We start from the raw sequence: 25,018 nt of genomic DNA on the forward strand, positions 1-25,018 counted from the left end.
TCACAAAGAGGAAGTTAATATAGTGAATGTAGTTATCTTCTGACTTGCTTTCACAGGGTTATGAAAACTCATTACTTAGCTATATGACCCTCTTCTCAAGGGTTTGGCAATAAAACCAGCCTTCATCCTGGGGCATGTGCTAAGCAGTAATAACACCACTCATGAAATAAAAGCTTCCAAATAAATTACCCCTTAAAAACAGAGGTCAATTTAAACATTCTAACTTCCAGGAAAGGGGGCTTTGGGTCTAAGATTTCCTACCTTGGAGCTTCTGATGCAACAAATAAGTAGCACCTACTGGGGCAAGCCAAGAAACTCGATGTGCTTCGCATGGCTGACCAGGCAAGAATAAGTGTTAACCGGTGAAGCACTTCCCTTTATATAGATGACTTCAAGGTTGGTGGGCTCAAATTTGCCCTTGCTTTCAGCTTTGTTTTGCTTTACTGGCTTGCAAATACATGTTGCACAGTGCTCCTAAGTTGGCCTGCATGCTGCCAGCCTGATGTGGAGGAAGGTATTCAAACTTAGAAGGATCTTGCCCTTGGCCTCCACTCTCAGGCCCCAGCGTTCTCGCTCACTTTAAAGCTGCCAGCTCCCAATAGCCTTGTAATGAGGGAAGGCAGCCCAACAAGGCTGCCCACAGATGCATGTGCTTGTCACCTGCCCCAGCAATTGCAAATGGACTAGCAGTTCTCAGGGCAACATGCTTGCCTTCCCTTTGCAAGAGAAAGCTGTGTAAATAATTATTACATTTCAGATAGGGCAAATTATTGGACTTCTCGATTTGAACTATGGGGAGAGGGCTTCTCAGACTAACATAAATGTCTTTAAATAACAGCTGCCTGTATTTCATCCAGAAACTAAGTTAACACTTTTTAAAGCGGTGTCATGCTTTGGTGACTTTCTAAGAGAAGCCAAACACTGGAGAGGCTGACGCTTTTTAAGTAACTGTAAGCAGCATCTCAAAGGACTCAGAGAAGCCACAAATAACAAAGTCTGACAATTGATCTAGAAAAATCAGAGTGCTCTAATTAAGAAAAAAGCAGACCAAGAGGAATTTTTTTAAAAATCCCAGATTCGTGTCCAAAATGCTGTAAGGGGAATTTTAGAATTACAGCAAGGTAATCACTTCATTATTTTGTGCCACAAAACTCAAATTTTGTGGGACAAGATAATACTGGGTCAAGATCCCCAGACTTATAAATACAGATGCAAAAACTGTAACTTTACATTAAATGGGTGGGGGAAGAGTTGGGGAGCGGAATCAGGACCGCTGAGCCGGATGTTTCCAGTTCTCGGCATTCGCAGATGCACGGAACACAGACGGGATGATCAATTTTGGGAAGGCGGCCGATTCTCCCCTCCTCCATTGCCTTTAGATCCGTCGTCCTGGGCTTTCTTTCCTAATGGCATTTCGTTTCTAGGAAAGTCCCTCATATCTTTCGGTCTAATTACCTCATTGTACAAATCTTTGAAAAGGAAAGAACTTCGGCTCGCTCTGCGCGCTGACATCTTTTCTTCTGCCTGGTCTCTCAGTAAGCCTGCAACCAACTTTCGCTGAAAAGGATGTAGCTGAAGGGCGATGAGGCTTGAAATCCCGCCGTTCTCCTCTCATTCTCTCTTTTCTTTCTCTCCACGTTCGCCACCCCTACACCTTCTCCCCTCCCCCGACCATCTTCGACCGTTTTTAAGTATGCTCGGGCGTTTTAAAGAGTTTCCTCCCTCTGTTTCTCCCTCTGATCCGAGAGGCACTTTCAGTGGAAGGTAGACCATAGCAGGCGCCTGACCTGGGCATAGGCAAATGGAATACTTGAGAGGAGTAGATCTAATTGAAAAATCTCTTGCTGCCTAATTGCGATTAAGTATTTCGCAGATAAGTGAGCATATTATTCTTTTGATAGTGTTCAAAACTCCAGTCTTTTGCCCTTTGCATTCTTGTGTATTTAACAGACTTATATAGCGCTTACCATGTACCAGGCACTGTTCTAAACGCTTTTAAAATATGACCTTCTTTGCTTAAAAAATATCTTTGAGACATTAACTCCGAGTGTGCTTTTCGAACGTTCCCGCTATATTTTTCCTTATAACATGGTACAGCGGTTATCTTCAAAGAAAAATATGCAAAAACTTTAGTTGCTACTTTATTGCAAGCAAACCATTTCCCTCTTTGAAATTTTTTTCAATTATTGTAATCAAATACACTAGTATAGGGAGGAAGAAAATTTTTTTCTTTCAAGACGATCTCAGGTTTTGCCTCTGGCGTTTGCAAGCGCCCGCTAATTTGCTCGCGTGGCAAACGTTAATTGCACCTGTAGGCGTTCGCTTTCAGAGAAACGTGCAGCCCTCGCTGAAAGTTGTGCTGGTAGAGTTCGCGCCAGGCCGGCTGCGGCGCGTTCCCCTGTGGCCTGTGCGGACTGGCCACTGGCACATGCGCCTTGGAGGTGGAGCGGGCACCTCGCGCGCGTCGGGCTCATCACTCGCAGGGCGCGGGGATCTGGAGGGGGTGGCGTCTGGAGAGGTCTGAGCAGGTGGGGGCCGCGCCGGCTCAGCTCAACGCACCGCGCTCAGGCCGCCGGCGGGGCGGCGAGCAGAGGCCCGGAGACCTGAGCGGGCCGGCCACCCGCCCCGAGGCCGACAGCCGAGCTGGGGAGGTCACCGCCCCCCGCGGCCCCGCCGTCCTGACCTGACCTGGTCCACTCCCACCAAGCCCCGTCCGGCCCCCGCCAACTGTGTACTTTGCCCGGGGTTACTTTTCAGAAGTCAGGATGGAACGTTTCGGGTTTCTGTTCACACGGTTATTGCAGGCACCGCGGTGGGGACCGCACAAAAGAGACGAGGGCGTGTGGGGAAGGGGTTTTGTGTTTTAATGAGGGCTTAACACGCTGGCTGCAGGTCCTTCCTGCTCTCCCCGAGCCCAACCCCCCCCCCGGGCCCGGTCCTTTCACGTCGCATCCTTTCCTCTGTTCCTCCCCGCCCCGTGCCGGTCTTGCGTGGAGAGAGAATGGAGCGTCAAAGGGACGTCCTAAGCAGATCCCCCCAAATATGACTCCGTCCGTGGCGGAGGGCCGTGGTGATGGACAGACGCCCCCTTCTCAGAGGCTTTTCTCCACTCAGCACGGAGCTGTCCCGGCGCAACGAAGGGGAGTCTCCGGCTTGACCCGGACCGACCCGCCGCCCGCTCGGTCTGCTCAGCTCCTGCCCTCCGGAGGCACACCGGCGCAGCCTGTCCAAAATTGCAGGCACCGCGGCGCATGCAGAAAAAAGACAGCTTGAAAACATGTTTTGAAAGCTCATGTAGAGTTTCTACAACCCACGTTGTCCAATGCTCTAAAAACTGGACACGAATTCGTACGTTAGAACAATTCAACTTCCAAGAGCGATTTTTTTTCACGTCCGGAATCCTAATTAACTCTACCGCTGCGACTGCACACATCAGGGGGAGTGGAGAGTTGCAATTATCTGGATACTCCAAGCCCGAAAAAGTCGAACTTGAAAAACGACTAAAACTGTGCCCTGAAATACCCGCACTATTGCTCTAGTCCTGCCTGCCACCAGAGTAGACACAACCTCAGCCCACGGGCTACTCGGCGGGACCTACTCTCCACAGCCCCACTGGCCTAATGGAAATAACTGATGTAGAGCAAATCCAAAGTCCTAGGGTGGCCCACCTCTCAGACCCTCCGACCGCCAGCGGTTAAGTACCTGGTCGGGGAAACTCACGTCCTTATCTGTTCACAGCCCAGAGGCCGCGGAAGGAGCCTCGGCAGTTGCCAGAGAGAAAAGCAACTTTGATTTAAGGTTTTCAAAAACCCCAGAGAGCAAATGTGACCGCCAGGGTCAGCCAGTCAGCACTTTTGGTCCAGACAAGGGATAGCCGAGCGGGGCGCTTCGGTTAAGCCGCGGCGCCTCCCGACGTCACACACGCTCGCTCACACTCAGCCACGCGCTTGGGGTTAGTGTTCAAACACAAGACCGCAACTTCACCGGCAGACTGCGGCGAGCGGAGGAGGGCCCCAGCCGGAGCGCGGAGCCCACCCCCAGCCGGCCCGCCTCCGCCGCGCCCGCGCCCGCGCCCACGCCCGCGCGCTTCCCCGCTGCCGCCGGCGACCTCGCCCCGCCCGCGCGCAGCTCCAGCGCCCCAGGTGCGCGGCCGCGTTCCCACGCCTTGGCCGGAGCCCCGCGGCGGGCATTGGCGAGCGCGGCCCCGCCCCCCGCCCCAGCCAATCGCGGGCCACGCCGACCCCCGAGGAGGCGGTGCCCGGGGGGGTGGGGGAGCCTGCGCGCGGGAGGCGGGCGAGGGGGCCCCGCCCGCGCGGGGGGGCGTGGCCGGCGCCGGCTCCTGCGGTCGCGCTGGGCTGCGGCGTGGGAAAGAGCGGCGAGGAGCTGACCGCGCCGCCGCCGGAGCCGCGCCTGCCGGGCCCGGGGAGGGAGGGAGGGAGGAGGCAGGCGGGGAGGGCGCTGCGCCCGCGCGGTCTTCGTCGCGATGAAGCGCCCTTGCGAGGAGACGACCTCCGAGAGCGACATGGACGAGACCATCGACGTGGGGAGCGAGAACAATTACTTGGGGTGAGCGCGCGCTCGGCGGGAGCTGCCCGGAGCCCGGGGCGTCGGGAGCTTTGTGCACGAGCGGCTCCTTGGAGATCCCGAGGCTCCTCTCCGCGCGTCCTAACGGAGCGGGGAAAGTTCTGCCCGAGAAACTTGGAGCGGTGGGCGCTCTGGGAGCGTGCGTTGGGGTGGGGCGAGGGCTGTCGGGTTTCGCTGTAGGGGTGGGGCGGAGAGGTCGGGGGACGCGGCTGAGAGAGAGCGCAGGAGTGGGCGAGGGAGGGTCCCCGGCTGTCAGCGTGGGGCGCGCGGACAGGCACGTCCCGGAGACCGGCGACGCCCCCGCCACTGAAGTTGTGTTTGGAAGCACTTTCAACATGGGCCGGGTGAAAAGAGAAACAGATTGATTTTTACTTTTAAAGGGACTTGAAAAATGACTTGCTTTTTTTTGAGAAATGAAAGCAATTTGCGATGTCAAGGCCGAGTAGCTTGAGCTTTCCAGGTTGGCCGTGTGTGACTTGGCTGACGGGAGAGTGAGTGACAGATGTAAGGATCGTTTAGGGCATCGTCTCTTTGACTGCTTGTTCCTAAGTCTGGAAAAGATCGGGGTCGTGATCACAGAAGCCAGACCTCCACTTTCCAGTGACAGAGGGAGATTACCGAGGCATTTTAGTGCCAAGGCGGGTCAAATGATAATTGCTTCTAATTGGCATCCCCAGAAGCACCTTAATTATTTATCTGTCACTCAACGAGCAAAATTCTTCCTGCCTTTGGAAAACTGATTTTATTTCAATTTTGTCGTTCTAATACGTACAGACCAAAGCCTGACATCAGCGAACGCAAAGATATTTACATGAAACGTTGTTTGCAAAGTATCTTCGAATTATTAAAGTGTTGTTATGTCATCTTAGAAAATGAGGTCTGAAAAACAGAAGATGTGTCATGTGAAAGGCGAAACCCGTTGAAAAGGGGTGGGAATGAGGGGGACAGTGAATTCAGAAATAAGATCCAGAAGTGAGAAGGCGAGGTAATAAGAACCCGGTGTGTGCAACATTTCTAAAATGAAGGAGAACAAATAGCAGGAACCTGGAGAATTTGAGAACAGAAAGAATCGTAGTCTCCATGAATTATGAAGAGAAACAGATACAAACTAGAAAGGATCGTAAAAATTACGTGACAAAATAATGGTTGGTTGAGCTTTCAATATAAAATATCTCTTCATTAGGAAACTCACGATGGATTGCAGCTTCTAGAGCGTTAAGCTTAGATTGAAGGCTGAGAGAGATTCACCTACAGTTTCATTTTCAAAGTAAAACATTTCCCTCGTAGTTGATCTCATTTTAATTTCCCTACCAATGGCGTATTTAATCCGGGGCATTCTTTTGGAAGATTAGTCTGCAAAACATTAAAATTTGTCGGTTTTTTTCCTGTTGTGAGATATGACTAATTGAAGTTTGGAAATAGATAACTTCTGTTTATTTTAAACATTGCGTCTAGGGACAACAGTTTGACGTGACGACTGTATCTGTTCGATAGTGTGCTAAGCATGGCCTTTATTTTAAAATAGCTTTGCCTTGTTCACTGTGTCTGATGGAGAGAGGCGGAGTGATGCTATTCGGGATTAGATGACTTTGAAGAAACGTTTATGAGTGGAACTAGGCAGTACTAATAGCTCACTTCTCACCCTGACTGCCCATGATTATTTCACTGGGAGACCAAATAAAAGTCTAGGGGCGGTTTTGCCAATGGATTTGGCATCTGGATACTCCTGAAAATTTAAAAAAAAAAAAAAAGCGGGGCATGATTTCTACCTGAAAAAAGGTAAGGGCTGAATGCAAAGTATGTTCAGGGTAAAGCAAGAATTAAGAATAAAATCGCACGGACCTGAACTGTGCCATCTCTCTTAATACTTAATGTGTGCCATCGAGTGCCCAGAAGAAAGCATTTTTATGTTAATTCGGCACCTGACATACTCTTCCTATTTCTTAGGCAAAGTACTAGCTCTGTGATTAGATCGAATTCTCCAACAGCAACATCTCAAATTATGGCAAGAAAGAAAAGGAGAGGGGTATGTGGTTTTTTTCTTTTTATTTCATGTAATCCAGCCGAATGTGTAACAGTTGTATTTTTCCATTATGAGGAAGTTTATCATGTGTGTATTCATAAACTTTCATTGCTGTTTTGCTTTCTTTGGGATAGATAATAGAGAAAAGGCGTCGAGATCGGATAAATAACAGTTTATCTGAGTTGAGACGGCTGGTGCCAACCGCTTTTGAAAAACAAGTAAGCTACCCTCAGCCCTAACCACCTCAACCAAAAAGCTCAAAAAAATCTGATTCTCTCATCTGGGAATGTGGGTTCTTGTTAAAGCTCATTAAAATAATAGTGTATGTGCCCTGATCTGGTACAGAGCAGCTATTTCAATAAAATGCTTTGTTGTGGCAAAACTATTAAAAACATAATCCATCATGAAGTTGAAAAACATTCCCATTCTTCAGCTTATTTTCCCCTTAAGGGTAACAGTGTTCATGCTTTCTCTGTTCTTTCTATGAATACCAGTAGTGGTTTTGTTTAAAACCGAGCCGTATGTAGAATTCTTAAAACAAACAAAAAAAAAAAGATATGTGAAATTTCATCTTTGTCTCAAACTGTTAAAAAAAAAAAGAGTAACCTTTTTATTTTAAAAGTAAGCAAAGCCCAGGAAGTAACATCTCTAGTTCTGTTTCCTAACTAATAATAATAATAAAATTTCTTTACCAAGCCACTTGGTTTCATTTTTAATCGCTGGGTGAATAGAATGATATTTGAGTTGGGGCATCTCTTTTGGAAGTTTGGTAAAAATCAAAGTAGCCATAAATGCCCCTTTTCAGAATTCAGGTATTCCTTTACAAAAAAAAAAAAGATTTTGCACAGTTATAAAAGTAGGAAGCCAAGTGTTTAAATCTTCCTTTGTCGTTTTGGAAAAGTTTGGTTTCTCCTGCCGCCATGGCTAATGGCACAGACTTCTAAGAGCATCTTTCAAAGAATACGGGATCATACCCTTGTTGAAAATACTTTCAATTTAATTCAAATAGGGTATAAGACAGCAGTTGTTTGTTTATTCCATTTTGCTGTTTAGTTCATGAACCACAAACATTATAAAGCAAGCCCTACAATGCCTTTGGACATTATCCAGAAACTGCAGTTTTGTTATTAGTCACTTTCACTGAAACTCCTGTCCATCTGCATGGAAAGTTGAACATTGACAGAAGTACAAGATGCAATATGCTATCGATTATACATTTTTAAGAGAAAAGAGACACCCATTCTATATGCTGAAACTATCTTTGATAAGCTAAATATAGTAAGGAAATTCTAGCTTTGATTACTAGCATTTTCAATGACAATAGGCTGAAAATGAAAATGCCAGTCATCAGTGATGTTTTTACTTTGAGTGCCAAAACGTCTACAGTTATGAGGAACAGTCAGTTTGGTGATTTTTTTTTTCTTGGTTTGTTGGACATTTTTCTAAAATGTTGACTTAAAACAAACCTTAAAAGCTGGCCTCAGTTGTTTGGCAGTCAGTTGCCATAAACACAGGCTTTCCCATTTGCCGAACTTGGCTACCGACCCTAGTGAGCTGGCCCTGTCACAATATGATTAGAACAGTGTTCTTTCGAGCAGTTTAAATAACTCTGGCACTCTCGCCACGGATGGGGTGCTGATAATTTTCACCAAACAAGTAAAGCATAGGAACCTGAAATAAACTTCAATGTCCTTTTCAAAAAGACATATTGATTTAATTATGTAGCTCTTCCAGGAAATTAGAAGCCACCCACAGCCCTCTGAGACAGTTTGAGGTGGCACATTTGTATTTCAATTGGTTTCCAGAGGTTGCCTTGTTTTAAGGAGGGGGGACATAAAAATACATTTCTAAGACAATTTTATAAAGAACTATTTTAAAGGGTTCAAATATCTTTAAGCACTTATGATGCTTATTAGATAAGTAGTACAGTTTGCCGTCTTGTTTATGGTCTTGGAATTCACAGTGACACCTGCTGGTAATTATTAGGGAGAAAAACGTAAAAGTAAAGACAGAATTTTCTGTTTTGAAAACTCCTAACAATAATTTTCTAAGATCCCATGTCCTTATCCTCCAGAGCTGGGTTCACCCGACCTAGACTTCAGTGTTATTTAAGACTACTGGATGTGCTGTAATAAAATAAAGTTTATGATTAACCAAGGTAGGGATTAGATGCAAAGTTTGAGATTTTAGCAATTGTAATAGTTTTGGAGTATACTTAGGAGTATAATTATTCTTATGATAAAATTATTTATTATGCCTTTTAGTCTTTAAAAGTCAAAATGGCAAGTATCTGTCATTAGGTGTGACACAGTAATTAGTGTTTTCATGTAAAGTTTGGAAAGAATTCAGATTTCTCTGTGAAAAAATTTAATTTAAAATTTTCTAGTGGGAGGGAAAATTGAAAATTCAGTGTAAAATATTCCAAATTAGTTTCCCTAGGACTTATAAGACTTTCTTCTTTGTTTATTAAGGGATCTGCAAAGTTAGAAAAGGCTGAAATATTACAAATGACAGTGGATCATTTGAAGATGCTTCAGGCAACCGGGGGTAAAGGTAAGTTAGTGACTTCATTTTTTCCCCCTTCCCACCTTTCTCTTTTCATTTTTTCCCCCTAAGATTGTAGGGAAGTCATAGTTGAAGAGTTCTTTAACAAGCTGAGATAGGAGATCCCAGATTAAAGCCGTGGAAATCAATGCTAATGGCAGGATTGAACTCGTGGGAAAGAACTTCTGGAACAAAAGAAGCACTTGACCCTGGGCTTGTGTTTGCTTTCATAATACTGTGGGAGTAAAGCTTCATTCACGGCAGCCTGGTCCGAGATTTGTTTGGGACCTCAGAAGCGCATGCTGGAATCTGTGCAGAGAGACAAAACAAACACCCAAACATAAACAGGAGGTTAGAGGCAACCTCTTCTTCTTTCCCTTCGCCTGAGCCCCCCTTCAAACAGAGCTGGGACCTAATATAATGCAGCTATTCCAAAGGAAGTGACTCTAGAATTATCTTCATTGTTGTTTGCAGATTTGGGTCGGTCTTGGATTTAGAGCAGACAGAACATTTGAAGTGCTGGTAGTGAATCTCTGTGCTGGAAACCATGCACGGAGCAGTCATTCCTGTGGAGAGCAAAGACAAGCAGGTGCCCAGTGCCCAGTGCCCTGGAGAGGAGTCCTCTGCACTGGATAGTGATGTGGGGAAGGATATCCAGGGGGTCAGGACAGACCGTCACCTTGTGCTAAAAATTATAGACTTGAGATCCTGAAAGCTGTAATACTCATTCAGATTTCATTATCCACTTCTCACACATCACTTAGACTTGATTTTGTCCTTTTGTATCTTTTTCGCCCTTCAGGTTAAGCCTTTGCTATTCATCATAGGCAAGGGTGTTATTCAATATATTTGACGACTGGGTAAGGACAGAGTACCACAAGGGGCTGAGCGCTGTAACTACACCCTGGACGTGTCTCTGTGCTCAACATTAGCCTTTTATGACAGTACCATAGATTGCTCTAGATCAGAGCAGGGGCAGGGCATTGGAGGGAGGCAGCTGTTCTCCTGTTGCTATGGAAGTATTCAGTATTTAACTCCAGCAGTGCCATGCTGCTGAGGATCTGTGGGACCCAGCCCTGCCCTTCACCGTCTGTTACCTGTGTCGGGTGGAGGGTGGTCACTGCACAGGGAAGCCCACACAGTGTCACTTACCTTCAGTTGCACTTCTCAAGGAACCATCCTGAATGAGTGGGCATGAAATTGTGCTTTCTGCTCATCGAAATGTAACCCCAACCATAGGATGCAAGCATTCTTCCATAATAGAGAAGAGAACTGGATGAAATGGTAGAAGCCAGCCGTCCAGCCCAGCTTGGCCACTGCCTCGCCTTTGACCTGAGACAGAAGTTCTCTGCTGCACTGTGAGGCCACACTAGCACTCTGAGCTCTAAAGACCTCCCCAGCCCCGTGATTCTGTCTCTGCATTTGCTCCCTCAGGATATTAGGAGACTGACTGAATTTCTGATGGTGCGAGAAAGGTTGTTTGATTGCTCTACCTCCTTTGGCATTGTGAGCCACAAGGCTAAGAATTCTTATCAGGGTTTCAGATATTTGGCATGAGCTGTACTTCTAAAGAGTAATATTGTTCTTATGCCTTATTATAAAAACTAAGTTCCATCTTGGTTGTTATTCTTGGCTACCTGAACAGTCCTAAAATTCATCCCAGAATAGTTTATGAACAGACATTTCCAAGCAGGCTCCATGCTCATCGGCTCACTGCCAGGTCCTTAGGTCATACACAGCAGAATGTGTGGGCCTTGAAGAAGGGAGGCTGGCAGTGTGGGCCCGCATCGTCCAAGACTCATAATGGTTATGGGGTCCTCATAGTGCCGTGGTGAAGGGCATGGACTCTGCACTTGGGCTGCCTGGTTTCAAATCTTGCCTCTGCTATTTATTAGCTCTGTGACCCTGGGTAAATTACTAACCCTCTCTGAACCCCAGTTTCCTCACCTGTAAAATGAGGACAGTGATAGTGTCCGGCTCACAAGGTTGTTGTGAGTTTATTCACTTAAAGCTGTAGGGCACAGAGGAAGTGGTACGGACCTGTGTGCTATTGTTATTGACCCAAGATCCAGTTACAGGAGACAGCTGCTCATCATCATTTCCCTCTGCATTCAGCAATAGGATGGGAACCACATAATTTATATTCCTTAAGATGCAACAGAGAACTCAGCCATATGTAATAACATATAGCTGGCAAACCATAAATTTTAATTACTCCATGCCCGCTCATGAGAGTTCTTGGAAGCTCCTGGGGTTCCAATTCCGTTGGTTCATTCTTTGTTGCAGTCTATTATGGTATTAAGTAGTTCCTCGAGAGAATTTAGTACAGTAACCTAAATTTCTAAATCTCTCTGGGTTTCTGGATTCTGTCAACTCTGATGATTACTCCCTCCTTTTCTCATGGAAGTTGGAAGTCTGCAGAGCCCTCCAGAGAACGCTGAGGGCGCTTACGTGAAATCTTTCCGTGGGGGCGTCTTCTTCAGGAAGAGCTTTCCCTGCTAATCCCAGGGTTTTGTTGCTAACTACGCTGAAGTCCTGGGATGATCACTATTTTTATTGCTGATCTTCGACATTTCGTGTTATTCTCTTATATCAGCTTTGGACTGTTGTTGTTACTGTTTTAGTGGTGTATATTTTTGCCCCAGATGTCGTTTTTGAGACTTCCAAATTTCTGTTGGAATTCTAGCTTTAGGACTTTGAATATTGTGACTGTTTTCTAAAGTGCTTTGATTATAGAATAAGATAGTCTATTAATAGATGCTAAATGAAACAGGTAATGCATCGATCTGCCAAAAAAAAAAAGATAATGTAGTAAATGCCTTAGGTGAAAATAACCTTGTTTGATATTTCTCATTTAGGTATATACACATCCCAAAAGTGAGTAGACTAAATTTTAATTGGAAAATTGCTTTAAAAAAAGTTGCAAATGAGGAAGAATCTGAAAAGGATATGTTTATACATATTAGAGGTCACTAATTTAATTTGGTGATATTTCCCCAAGTGTCAGATTATCATCGGTACCCTAAATTGGCACTGATAATAATCAGACATTACTATTTTCTATTCTAATATATTATCTTTGCACAAAAAAGTGATTCTCATAAATGTGACCCAGCTCCACCCACTTTTATGTTAGTAACCATAGGTGTGGGTATTGGTACATATATACCAACACAATTAATATGCATTTTTTTCTTGGGTAGATGCCAGGAAAAAGTAAGCTAACCAATGAGGGAAATATATATTTGAACTTCAGGAAAACTAGGAGTTACTGTAATCTCATATCAGTAAAGGAGCCTTATATTGCCTGATAGAAAAATAAGATCTTCAAATTAGTAACAAAATTTTTTAAAAAACCATTTTTCTCTCATTAATTTTTTTTCATACAAAGTAATGACAAGACGTTTTCACTTTGTGGATAAAAAACACTGTGAGTCAAGAAGCATTTATGAGATTCTAGCACATTTCTGAAACAGCCCTCAAGCTGCTAAGATGCATTTCACATCTCTGTTATAAACGCCAGGCGGATGAGGGTGTCTCAGATAAGCCCTTTAATCTCCAACTCATGTGACAGAGACAGAGAGACTGGCACTATGTGTTAGCATGAACAAGTTTCGTAGGGAATTTCACTATCCCACAGTACAAAAGGAGAGATACCTTTTTTTTTCTCAAAGTGTTTGAAACACAGATGGTCTTAATTTTTTCTGCACTGTGACATTTGGTTGCAAGGATAACTATCATCTATAGCCTTGCCCGAGTTGTGAATTGCACATGTGAATTGCAAAGTACACTTTCTTAACTTCTTTGAACATTGCAACCCTAAGTAGCTGACAATGTTTTCAGAAAGGATCGTCATTCTACTTAAATCTCTGAAGGACAGAGTGGAACATAGGTGGTAGTTACTCTTAGTAATGGTATTGTTTTCTTTCTCACTCTTTCTTCTGGTCCCCCTGTGCTCAAACCCTGCCTTAGGCTACTTTGATGCACATGCTCTTGCCATGGACTTCATGAGCATCGGGTTCCGAGAGTGCCTAACAGAGGTGGCGCGGTACCTGAGCTCGGTGGAGGGCCTGGACTCCTCGGATCCACTGCGCGTGCGCTTGGTCTCTCATCTCAGCACGTGTGCCTCGCAGCGGGAGGCGGCGGCCATGACCTCCTCCTTGGCCCACCACCATCACCCCCTCCATCCGCACCACTGGGCAGCGGCCTTCCACCATCTCCCCGCAGCCCTGCTCCAACCCAACGGACTCCATGCGGCGGAGTCAACGCCTTGCCGCCTGTCCACCACTTCAGAAGTGCCTCCTGCCCACGGCTCCGCTCTCCTCACGGCCACCTTTGCCCACGCAGATTCTGCCCTTCGGATGCCATCGACGGGCAGTGTCGCCCCCTGCGTGCCACCTCTCTCCACCTCTCTCTTGTCCCTCTCAGCCACTGTCCATGCGGCCGCTGCAGCAGCCACGGCAGCTGCGCACAGCTTCCCGCTGTCCTTCGCAGGGGCCTTCCCCATGCTCCCCCCAAATGCAGCTGCAGCAGTGGCAGCCGCCACCGCCCTGAGCCCTCCTTTGTCGGTTTCAGCCACGTCCAGTCCTCAGCAGACAAGCAGTGGAACAAACAGTAAACCTTACCGACCGTGGGGGACAGAAGTGGGAGCTTTTTAAGTTTTCATTGGACTTCTTGCAGTAGTAACTGAATGTCCTTCATTTCTGAGTCAGCTTAAACCCTCTGCACCCCGAAAGTAGCCATACAGATGTCTACAGATCCACAAAGGAGCAATAAAGCTATTTGAGACACAAACCTCACAAGTGGAAATGTGGTATTATCTTTTTTCTCTTTTTTTGTTTAAGGCAGCTTGGTAACTGACATCAGCAACTTCTGAAAACTTCACCCTTGTTTCCATTTAAAAGTTTCCTGGAAAACACATGGACGGTTCCATCCAGCGGTGCATCAGTGTGTGTGATTGGGAAGGAAAATGCCCTGACTGAATTCTCGTGAAACTAGATGGAAAAAAATTCGTGTTTCATAAGTGCCTGAGCTAGTAAAGTTTTCTTCTGAACATATAACATTGCACAAGTAAAGAAGAGCATAGAGGTTAGGTTAAGAAAGGAAAGGGACAAGCGTCTTGCATTAGGCTGCAGACATTTTAATACAATGCCAGAGATGAGTACTTTGTTGAAACCAACAGGTTTTTATTGGCCAAAAGGATTGCTGAAAATAATTTTCAACTTGAAAGACCTAGTTTTATCCTAGTTTGCTTTCTCTGTTCAGACTTGCCAAGTGGCGGGTGACATTTAGCAATGCATTGGTATAAGCAATTATTCCATCAATGCTCAGATTAACAAGCATTTCTGCTCTGCCTGCAAACCCCCAGGCACTTTTTGTTCATGGCTCAAAAGATGGTGCTTCTTTATGTAAACCACACGTTTACAGAGTGCACCTAGAAGCATTTGTCTACTGTGTCCCACCAGAGGCTCTTTGATTCATGCCAACTGGAAAACTCGCCAGTTTGTAAAAGTTTAGATTAATTTATTCAGTTTCAGTTTGGACTGTTTTTACATATTTGTCCTCTTCAGTTTGTCCTGATAACGTGTAGTATCTATTCTTGTCACCTTTTGGGGAGAAGTTGCATTTCTGGAAGTGATGAGACAGGGAGAGGGCATTGGGAAGAGAGAAGCCACAATTTTGAAACGCTCTGTGTTAAACTTTGTAACTGCATTTGATCCCAAATCAAGATGAATGTATGCAAGGGATGTACATAAATTATTTTTGTCCATGCCTAGACTAGTGCTACGTAATAGTGTTTTGGTTTTGTTTTTTTATTTTGTTTAATGACAAAATAATCTCTTAATACATTGAAATTGAGCACATGAGATTTTATGTTTGAAAGATAAAGACACAGCATGTATTATTATGCACTTCATTTCTCTGCTGTGTGGAGAAAGCAATAAACATTATGAGAATGTTAAACATTATGCAAAAGTATACTTTTAAATATTTGTTTTAAAATTACTGTACCTAGTTTTTTTTTGCATTACTTTGTAACCTTTTTCTATGCAAAAGTCTACATGTCACTAATTAAATGAAGTCCTTTTTGACTATTTTTATGTGGAAGATTTACTTTGCAGAATGGAAAGTTGACATGAATTTTAAGTAAGGCCTTCCTTCACTAATAAGTTAAGCCATGGCTTTTCTTTTTCTCTTTCAAAGTCATTTGATATAATTCACAGCTTGCTTGAAAATAGCATTTATCTGAGCTTGTAAATCAATTAAGCACGGCGGGTATGACATGATTTGGAGGCAGGAAGTGATCAGTTTCCTCTGCCCTTTATTTTTAACCATGGTTCTTGGAAAAGTGCAAATACCAGAACTCCAAATAATAGTGCACCAAACATAGGCTACTAAGCTAGAATGTGTCACACATTTTGTAACTCAAAAGCACTTGTAGAGTGTTTTTGAAACATCACATGCATACAAGGTAGGCATATACGTGCCTCGTGATGATAAATCCTCTGTATCTACCTCAATGGAAAGTTCGTTAGATGCTGTAGAAATTATGCCGATATTCCTCTTTCTTGAATGAAGCCTAAAAGACACTATTTCAGAGTTTCTCAAGCTATTGGGCCAAACATATGAAAAGAATAAAAAGTAATGTTTTTATTATACATATCAATTTTGCTCAAAGTTATATGAAAAAAGTGGGAGGCTTCTTATATTATTTCAGTTTTGAAAAATCAAGCATGGTTTATCTAATTTCTTTTGTCTGTAAGTGGGTTAAAAAAATGAGCAGAAACAGATCAGCATGTTCCTCCTGTCTGTGAACTCCATGGTTATTGTATCTTCAGTTAGCTATGCTGGAATTAGGTAGCAAATAAAATGGATTTAGTGCTATTTGAAATTTGCTTTTTAATCATGATTTGTGGATCACAGGCATAGAAATAATTTTTGTTTAGGATCTCATAGCTGATTCTGTGCCTATTGTAATGTCAGCATTCAAAGAATTTCTTTTCGTTTTTTGGAATGTAAACTGTTTTAGAGATCAGGAATTTCTTTCTTTTAAAAATTGGATTAAATGTTTTAAGATAAATCCCCTTCCTTGCTCCTCTCCTCTCTTTCTCTTTCTGTTTGTTTTTTTCTTATATTTCTTTTTTCCCAGTTACATATGGGTTATTACTTTTCAATTTAATTGGTTAAAATATTTGCAAACCAACTTGCCACATAGTTGCTAAGGGTTGTCAGTGTTCCTAAAGATAATCATTGTCGGTAATTTATGTCATTTAAAGTTAATTGGTCCTTGATCAACATTTCACATCATAAGCTTTTAACATCATATTTCCCTCTTTCTATTACCTTTACCATTGAGTTTTTCATCTCCAAGCCAATGTTTTGTGAAAGTGGTGTTCCACCTTTAGGAGTGGTAATTTTCATGTTTGCTACCAAAATAGAAAAAAAAAAATTGTTCTCATAGTTCAAGGGAAAAAGAACTTTCGTGGTTTGATTTATTGATGGCATTTATTTGTGTAAAAGTTATTCTCAAAGTTAAAGGATTTTTTGGTAAGAAAAAAAAAGGACATTGTTAGAAATTTAGTTTTCCCCAAATGTTAAAAGCTATATTTATGCCTAATTAGAACAGTTTTGTATCAGTGTGCCAGAAAGCGTTTATTGAATAACTACTGTGTGCCCAGCACTGTGCTGTATACATCAGGTGTTGCATGGTGTGTAGTAGCGCATGAAAGTGTGATCCCACAGCCTGACAGAGGTGTGGCTGCTACCCCGGCTATTCACAGGGACCCTCAAAAGAAGGAGGGGCCCCAAGAGTGAGGAAAGGGATTCTGGGAACTAGTCCAGAGGCTTTTTGCTCTCCTTGGGGTCTTTTGCTATCACAGAAATGCTATTTCCTATCATATTTGAAGAAATCTAAGGGCCTTTTATAGTAACATTGAAACAAAAAAAATCCAACTATTAACTAGAGTGGTGGCTCTAGGATCCACACGTACATAGCTAGCATCAATTTTCATGAAGCCTTTTGGATTATCTTTCTTTTGCTAAAAATTAAGTGAACACAAAGTAAGAGAATCACCTTCAGTAACATTATCACAAAGCAAGATGATTCTAAAGTTCCATATTTCCAAGAGTCTGACTCCATCAGTTGGAATATATACTATTGGTTTCAGGCAGTTTTTAAGGAAAAGTGCCACCGCGGCATAACTTTACACATTGATAGAAGACATCCCAATTTCCAGAGAGTAAAAATGAAAAACAAAAATGCATCTTGGATTTGAGGCAATATTATTATATAATATTGTACTCGAATGTATGATTTAAAAAATCCATGGCTAGAGATTAGCTAGAGAAATGAGGCTGATTTAGTTGACTATAAAAATATCTCCTCGGGATCAGGTCCCAGCCAAAGAATCTGGATTGACTTTGTAATGGCTTAATGATCTAAAGATAAATGTATTTTTTTAAGCTTTTCATGTTTTAATTGCCCATTGGGACTACTCCTAGTTCTGAATTTTACTGAAGAATGGAGTTTGACTTCCTCTTGTAATTCTTTTAAGATCTAAGCAATAACCGATGTTGTGAATATTTCAGCAACTACAACAAAGCGTTTGAGCAAACATGACATCATAAACTGTCACTGTAGCTCATAGCCTCTGGAGGGATAAGTCTTTGAACTCGGATGGGGGATCTTAAAAAGAAGAAAAGCTTCCATAGACCATCTTGTATGAAGGGCCAGAAGCATATGAGAAATGGTTCTCTGCGTACCAGGGGCAACTTTCTCCCTCTCTTCTAACTTCAAAGGAACAGGCAGGAATGGGGTTGGTCAGGGAATTGGGTCCTCTGGTATAACTGACAGAACCAGCACCCGCTGTAAGTCACAGGTCTAAAGAAGAAAATAAAATGTAATCCTTACTGCTAATACTGTCTGGTTGTTCTCTGTGCTAAGCTCCATGCTGAGTGTTTGAAATCTCTTCTCTCATTTAAGCCTCATAACTGTCCTATGGAGTAGATAGTATTTTATCTTTACATATTAGGAATCGGAGAATGAGAGGTTAATTGTCCAAGGTCACAGCCAGCAGTTTGAGCTATGACTCAACCCAGGCCTGTCTGATTCTCAAGCCTTTGACCTCTAGGCTGTGGCTTTTCACAGGGCCTTTTTGGACTCAAACTCATTCAGACTAACCAAGAATTTCAACCTGCTTGGGATCACTTGTGACTAATGACAAGAGTAAATCTGTCTATACTATTAGCATAAAAACCTCCATCATCTCACCCTTTTAATATATGAAAGGATAAAAAAAAAAAAGGAATAACTCTACCTTATTCTGTAATACAACATGAAAGGAAAGTATTTTAGCAGTTCTCTGGTTTTGACTTTCAACTTTCAAGCAGTTCGGAGTTAAGAAAGTTTTAAACTACCTTGTTTAAGGGTACCAAAGAATATTCTATCATCCTAGTCAAGGTAGTTGACAAAAGTGAGGCAAAATAGTGAAGTATTAAGACTAGATATCTGAGTAAATTGAGTTTGAAAAGAAAAATCCTGTCTTCGATTGGATGTAAAAGATAAAAGATTTTTTTTGAGGGGAGAGGGCAGAATGCTGGATCGTGGTGAATGTTTATACATTCCAGGTCCATCATGTCATCAAACAACATTCTTCATTTGGCCTATGAAGACCTGCTCAGTAACCCATGCACTTCAACAATTCTCATTGTGAGGAAGGGCTTTTTCACTAATCTAAACTCATCGGCCTACAGCTAAGCATGCTTTCTATAACAGTTAACAGTTATATGTGCATAATTTCTCAAAAATCTTATATCCAGAGACATTTTTATATGCCTCTAAGTTCTTGGTCTTCTGAGAACCGAATATTCTGTTTCCTTGACCTCTGTTGTCATTCTCTTCGTCTGTGGGAATGGAGAGATTCATGCGTATGAAATGGTATATGCATGTAATGGAATGCCTTGTAAACTTTTTTTTTTAAGGGATAGAAAGAGGTTGAGTATCTTTGGCAAGTTAACTCTGAGGTTTCTTGAATTAAGTCTGCATTGTACTAGTTTTGTATTTTCATTGCAGTGAAAACAAAGTCACATATTCTCATGCAGAAGAAAAACTATTTCGCAGAGAATGGCTATTATTCATAATGTTTCACTTGTGTAATGGGGTGACAAATTTAAAATTGCTCATAAACTCCTAAAACAACTAAGTATCTGAGTTAACCCTTCCTTTCTTGATTATAAACTATCAAGCTGAATATTATTTACCATACTATAAAACTCTGCTTCCTGGATCTTTCATTATTTCTTTTTGGACCTTTTTCCTTAATTGCAGAAAGCCTCAAGAGTTTTTTTTCAATAAAACAATGCGAGTGAAGTTTTGTGTAGCTCTGTTTGCATGGACTTTCTCCTGGGCCAGCAATGGCTGGCCTCTTTCCTTGTCCTAGCCAGTCTGTCCCAGCGCAGCTGCTTTAAATAGGTTTCCCTTGGGGTCTGGCAAGATGATGGAGACGTGTTCAAAGTCAGGAGGGCAAAACAGAGAGGCACACAGACCATATTTTACTCTCGTCATAACACATTTCTCTGTCACAGTCACAAGCTGCCTCCTAAACAGGAACTAAGCCAGTCACTTTTTAAGTTTCACAAGTAGCCACTGTTAGATTTATTTTATTATTTTGACATACTTCTGACAGCAGAAAGATAAGCATGGCATAGAACAAATGGTCAGATGTAACGACATTATCACAACCCACATATAGCCTGGTGAACATCAGATGAGGGTACAGCCAAGCTCAGGGGACAAGCGTTGCCTATGGTGACAAACATCCTTTACTGCCACAGTAAGGAGGCTTGATAGCCATTGTGCCTCCTTTTCAAGGTTCAGAAAGCCCCCCAAAAGATATCCCTGCATCCATGACTGCTGAATCATTGAGCAGGCTTAAGGCATATGCGTTGCACCAGGAGAACAGACTTGAAGACCAAGTGCCTCCCGACCATGCCTATCATGGGAACGGGTCTCAGCAATAAACCCATGAATTATCTGGCCCACGCTGACCAGTTCTCACAACAGAGCTATGCCCTTGATGTGAGCGTCAAACGCCAAGCATGCCCAAGAGTGGGAGCCACAGACAAAACAACACAGGAGCAATAATTCAACAGAAATACCTTTAGCCACTTCTCCAAACACCAAGGTCCAGCAGGCAGCTTCCTTGCTCTGAATCTCAGGAGCTTGAGACAAAAGGAGAAACAAAGTTCACCATTGTCTGTCTTCATGATATGACATGGTGAGAGAAGTGGTGAAAGTTATTTGTCCAATTGTTCCTTTTAAATGTATAATTTAGAAGTTAAAATTCTGTAAGCATATCCTCTATTAATACAGGAAGGACATATTAACAAAGAGGTGGTTTGTTTAACGATAGTGCAACTCCACAGTCGCTTCCAGGATGATGCATGTTTAATTACGTACGTAAGTCTATCAAGCAGTTTTGTTTAAGATGTGGGGGCTTAGTAAAATTCTCGGTACTTATTCCACAGACCACTTATAAATAACTTGAAATCCATATTTATAATTCTAGTGAATTTATCTCTACTCAACATTTATAAGTCATTTTTAAAAATCTCAACTCTTCAATGAATAGTATGATGACTAAAAGGACGAGTTCTGAAATCAGACGGATCTGGATACATCTTGAGATGTATTAACTGTGTGACTTTGGACAGATTACTGAACCCGTGCAAGCTTTGTTTTTCTGATTAGTAAAATAGGATAAAAAAAACCACCTGTCTCACAAAGATTTTCTCAAGATTAAATGAGATAATGTACATAAGACCTGGCACACAGTACACTTTCAATAAATGGAAGTGTAGCTTCTTCAAATTCAGTTTATTCAAAATGTCTTATGATCCAAAATAAGTCACTTTGGGTCCCATTCACCCACTTTTATTCAAATACACACCAAGGTAGTCCCCAGCACCCATTCTCTCTACATTAAATGATTACATTAAATAAAAAGCATGGACGTCTTGCTTTTTATGAATATATTTACAGATTCACAGAATTTCAGAGTTAGAAGAACATAACCTAGTCCTGTGCTTCATTTTTCGGATGAAAAAACCTCAGGTCCAGCCAAGCTAGATAATCTTTGCCATAGTCACCGACCCAGGGCTCCTGATTTCCAATACACCGTTCTTTCTGAGGCAACACGACCATCATGTAAACATTTTCTTTCATATCTTTTATATTTTAGGTGCCAAAGTTTTTAGTTTGTTGTGGATGAGCTAAATAGGTCTGTTTGTTAAAACACCACACTTTATGTTTCCTGTTTTAAAAAGCAGTGGTTTTTAGTCTGATTCAAAATAAATACAATGGAATCAAGTTTCTTTAAAAGAAAAATCTTAAATCCAATGAATATGGCAGAGATTGAAATTACATTACTGTTTTTAAACGCTATCCTTCATCATCAAAAAGCTAATCACGCGCCGGTGAACTGAGCTGCGTCATTATCCGGCACTCGGACCGACTCTTTCAGATACTGGTTCCCCCCGCTATCCGAAAGTTCGCTTTACGCCACTTCCTCTTTAGGAAAGACCAACGTGAGTACCGGTTTTTGCTAACCAAAGGAAATCTGAATATGAAAAAAAAAGGCGAAAAGTAGATACAGCCTTCAGCGTTTGTCTGGCAGCGAGCTATATAAAGGCAGCGTCCATCCCCGGCAGCGAGAGTGGCGCCACCAAGCGCCTTCCCCAGGAACTGCACTCAGCGTCTCCGCGTGAAGCCCCCGCAGCGTTGAACCGAGTCTGTGAGCAACTGTGCTTTATCTTGATTTATTTTGGTAGGGTATTTTTTGGGGTCTGGGAACGCTCAAAACTTTTCCCCATATAAACTAATGGTAACTGCTTTATCGCTTTATGTCATTTCGGCTTAGGAAGGATTTCATAGGAACGCCCTACTTTCGGAGAGCGGGGGAAACCCGTGTACTGATAAAGCCGCTGACTCACCAACGACTGCGAGTGGGCTTTGAGCTGCTGCTGCGCCCAACCCCGTTTCTGTGGCTCCTTAATGCTCTCAGTGTGAAGACAAAATCCTTAACCTCAGACTACAAAGCCATGCCAGATCTGTCCCCTGCCCACTGCTCAGGCCTCTCCTCGTCTGTCTTTCTCTGCTACCTCTGATTTGCCGTCAGCCTTCCCGGCTCTCTTTCAGCCCCTGTTCTACTTCCTCTCTCCTGCTACAACAGCTTGCACATGTTCCTTCTACTTGGAATGTTCTTTTTTCCTAGGTAACAACTCATCTTCATTTTTCAGATCTAACAAACGGATCACTCCTCTGGTATCTCCAACTGGTTCAAAACCTTGCTGTGGAAACGGGTGAACCACGTACTTCTCCTTCGCAGAATTTATCAGTTGCAATTTAGATTTGTGATTACATAATTACTGTCTGTCTCCACCACTACGCTGAAAGCAAATGATAGTGGCTGTGTTTTTGTTCACAATGTTAAGTCTCCAGGGCCTCTTTGCCCTGTGTGTGGAACAGAAGGGAAGCTCAACAAATATTGTGGACATTGGTTAAATGAATGAATACATGAATGCATGATTGAATGAGGCATGAATGAATAAACGTCATATGCTGGACCTGCACACTTGTTGCATTGAATTTATCTGAATGCTTCCTCCAAACTTTAATCTGATAGCACAGTACATATGCAAGGAAAATCAAGCACAATCGATGAAATGAGAAGAAAGAAGCTAAAAGAAAAAAATCCTCTGCTGCTCCCTATGAATACAATAAACTCTAGATTTTCAGCGCACCATATTATAGCATCTCCAAGATAAGTATGGGTTACGTGGAATCTGAATCTGAATGAGACACATGAGGCTAGGATGCCACCTTGTGGCTTGTTTTCACATTTATCATTTTCAACCTGCCAGGAACTTTCCTACCTTAGAAAAGTACCATTATAAACTACGGCAATAGAGAGGAGTGGAATTTTGCTCAACTAAATATTGCTTGCATGCCATTATCCCAAAGTCTTCGTTCATTTTGTTATTCGTTTTAATTATTGAGTTGGTAGAGAAAATAGTATAACATATGTATAAGTTATAAATAATCAAATGAGAATGAATCCCTGTGTACCTATTGCCCAGCATGCTACTACCTGTACTGTTATAAAACACCCCTGTGTGGTTCTTCTTGTTTTCTTTTTGGTGAGGAAGATTGGCCCTGAGCCAACATCTGTTGCCAACCTTCCTCTTTTTTTTTCCTCCCCAAAGCCCCAGTACATAGCTATAGGTCTTTCTAGTTCTTCTACGTGGGATGGGGCCTCAGCATGGCTTGATGAGTGGTGCATAGGTCGGTGCCCAGGACCCCAACAACGCACCCTGGACCCCTCCAAGCAGAGCGTGCCAATGGAACCACTACGCCACCAGGCCAGTCCCCTCTGTGTGCTTCTTGCTGAATCCTTCCTCCATCGTCTCCATTAATGGGGAATAACTACTATGTGGCTTTTATTTATAAGTTACCATTCATGTATATGTCAATAAACAATATTTTTAATTTAGCATTTTAAAACTTCATATAAAATGGGATAATTCTGTATTTGACTTGCTTTATAAATGAATTAATATTTTTCTGGGATTCCTCATGTTGATAAGAGGAGCTGTAATCCATTTGTTTTCATTCCTCTGTAGTGTTTCATTGTATGACTATACCACAATAGATTTAGCCACACTGCTCTTCATCAACATTTAGGTTGCTTCTAGTTTGGGGCTATTACGATGGTGCTGCTGGCAGATTCCTGTATATATCACCTGGGGCTCACATGCAGGATTTCCCAGGGGTTGAATTGCCGGGTATGGCAACCTCCAACTTTACTAGATAATAACAAATTGTTTTCCAAAGTTATTTTATTGCATCAATTTACACTCCCACCGTTAGTGTATAAAAGTCTCAGTTGTTCTACATCCTTGTCAACACTTGATATTATTAGATTTTTCCATTTTAGCCACTTTGATGGGTGTAAACAGAATCCCTTTCGTTTTAATTTGCATTTCCTGATTACAAAAGAAGTTGATCCTCTTTTCAAAGCTTTAGTGGTCATCCATGTTTCTTCTGAGAAGTGCCAGTTCCAGTCTTTGGCCTTATTCTTTCATTTATCCACTCAAGAGTCATTTGAATTGTTACCATGTGTCAAGTACTGTCATAGTCTGGAGGATACTAAGATGAATCTGACCTAGACCCAATCCTCGTGGAGCTCTTGGCTTACTGTCACTTCACTGCCTTCAGGGATGATACTAATTATCAAAACCAAAAAACTGCTTCAATTTTGACCCCCAATTATATGATCATCACTTTGCAAGGCAGAAGTATGTTTTCTGAACTCTGACCTCAAGGAATTTACAAAAACATAACAAACACAAAACAATAGCAAATTATTTAAAATATTATGTACTATGTTACATACATTATAGAAATTCAGAGGATGTAATAATCAGAAAAAAAGCTAATTAATCAAGTAGGTCCTTGGTTTAAATTTAAATTGCTTTCCTTTCACATAACTAATGTAAAAATATTTTTTATAGCCTACTTAGTAAAGGAAGAAGATGAAAAAAAGGAACCATTTTAAGTCAATAAAATAATAACGATCAACATGGAGATGTAGCCAAGATTATTTTTAAATAAATAAAAATTTTACTGAAGAAAAATCGCTTTCACAAATCAACACACTTATCCACAAATGCAAGTACACTGTGTTTGCTTTTAATCTTAATTCTTAATTAAAAATTTTCCGCTTCTTTCTATGGAATCTGGTTTTGTCCAATAAGCAGCTAATGGGGGTTGACTTTCACCGAAGTTGTAATGCGTAGAATTCAATTATA

General features: G+C 42.3%; 1 protein-coding gene and 2 long non-coding RNA genes across 4 annotated transcripts; 2 read left to right on the forward strand and 1 right to left on the reverse strand.

Annotated features, from left to right (window-relative positions):
* Nucleotides 1-2,841: 2,841 nt before the first annotated feature.
* Nucleotides 2,842-3,982, reverse strand: LOC139073405 (uncharacterized). Its single transcript, XR_011522101.1, has 2 exons — nucleotides 3,703-3,982; nucleotides 2,842-3,223 (listed from the first exon to the last, which is right to left on the reverse strand). It is a non-coding gene; the product is annotated as an uncharacterized lncRNA (long non-coding RNA).
* Nucleotides 3,983-4,367: 385 nt separating this feature from the next.
* On the forward strand, nucleotides 4,368-16,232 carry HEY2 (hes related family bHLH transcription factor with YRPW motif 2). Of its 2 annotated transcripts, none has more exons than XM_008544818.2 (5): nucleotides 4,368-4,566; nucleotides 6,532-6,610; nucleotides 6,742-6,825; nucleotides 9,079-9,160; nucleotides 13,124-16,232. In XM_008544818.2, the coding sequence occupies exons 1-5, from the start codon at nucleotides 4,484-4,486 to the stop codon at nucleotides 13,807-13,809; spliced, it is 1,014 nt and encodes a 337-aa protein (XP_008543040.1). In that variant the 5' UTR covers nucleotides 4,368-4,483; the 3' UTR covers nucleotides 13,810-16,232. The 2 variants fall into 2 exon arrangements, with proteins under 2 accessions (XP_008543040.1, XP_070413094.1); XM_070556993.1 differs by lacking the exon at nucleotides 4,368-4,566 and adding an exon at nucleotides 6,077-6,363.
* A 5,420-nt stretch (nucleotides 16,233-21,652) lies between these two features.
* LOC139073406 (uncharacterized) lies at nucleotides 21,653-22,780 on the forward strand. Its single transcript, XR_011522102.1, has 2 exons — nucleotides 21,653-21,942; nucleotides 22,069-22,780. It is a non-coding gene; the product is annotated as an uncharacterized lncRNA (long non-coding RNA).
* Nucleotides 22,781-25,018: the final 2,238 nt, after the last annotated feature.

The sequence above is a fragment of the Equus przewalskii genome, chromosome 9, assembly GCF_037783145.1.
Source record: "Equus przewalskii isolate Varuska chromosome 9, EquPr2, whole genome shotgun sequence".
Classification (NCBI taxonomy): Eukaryota; Metazoa; Chordata; class Mammalia; order Perissodactyla; family Equidae; genus Equus; species Equus przewalskii.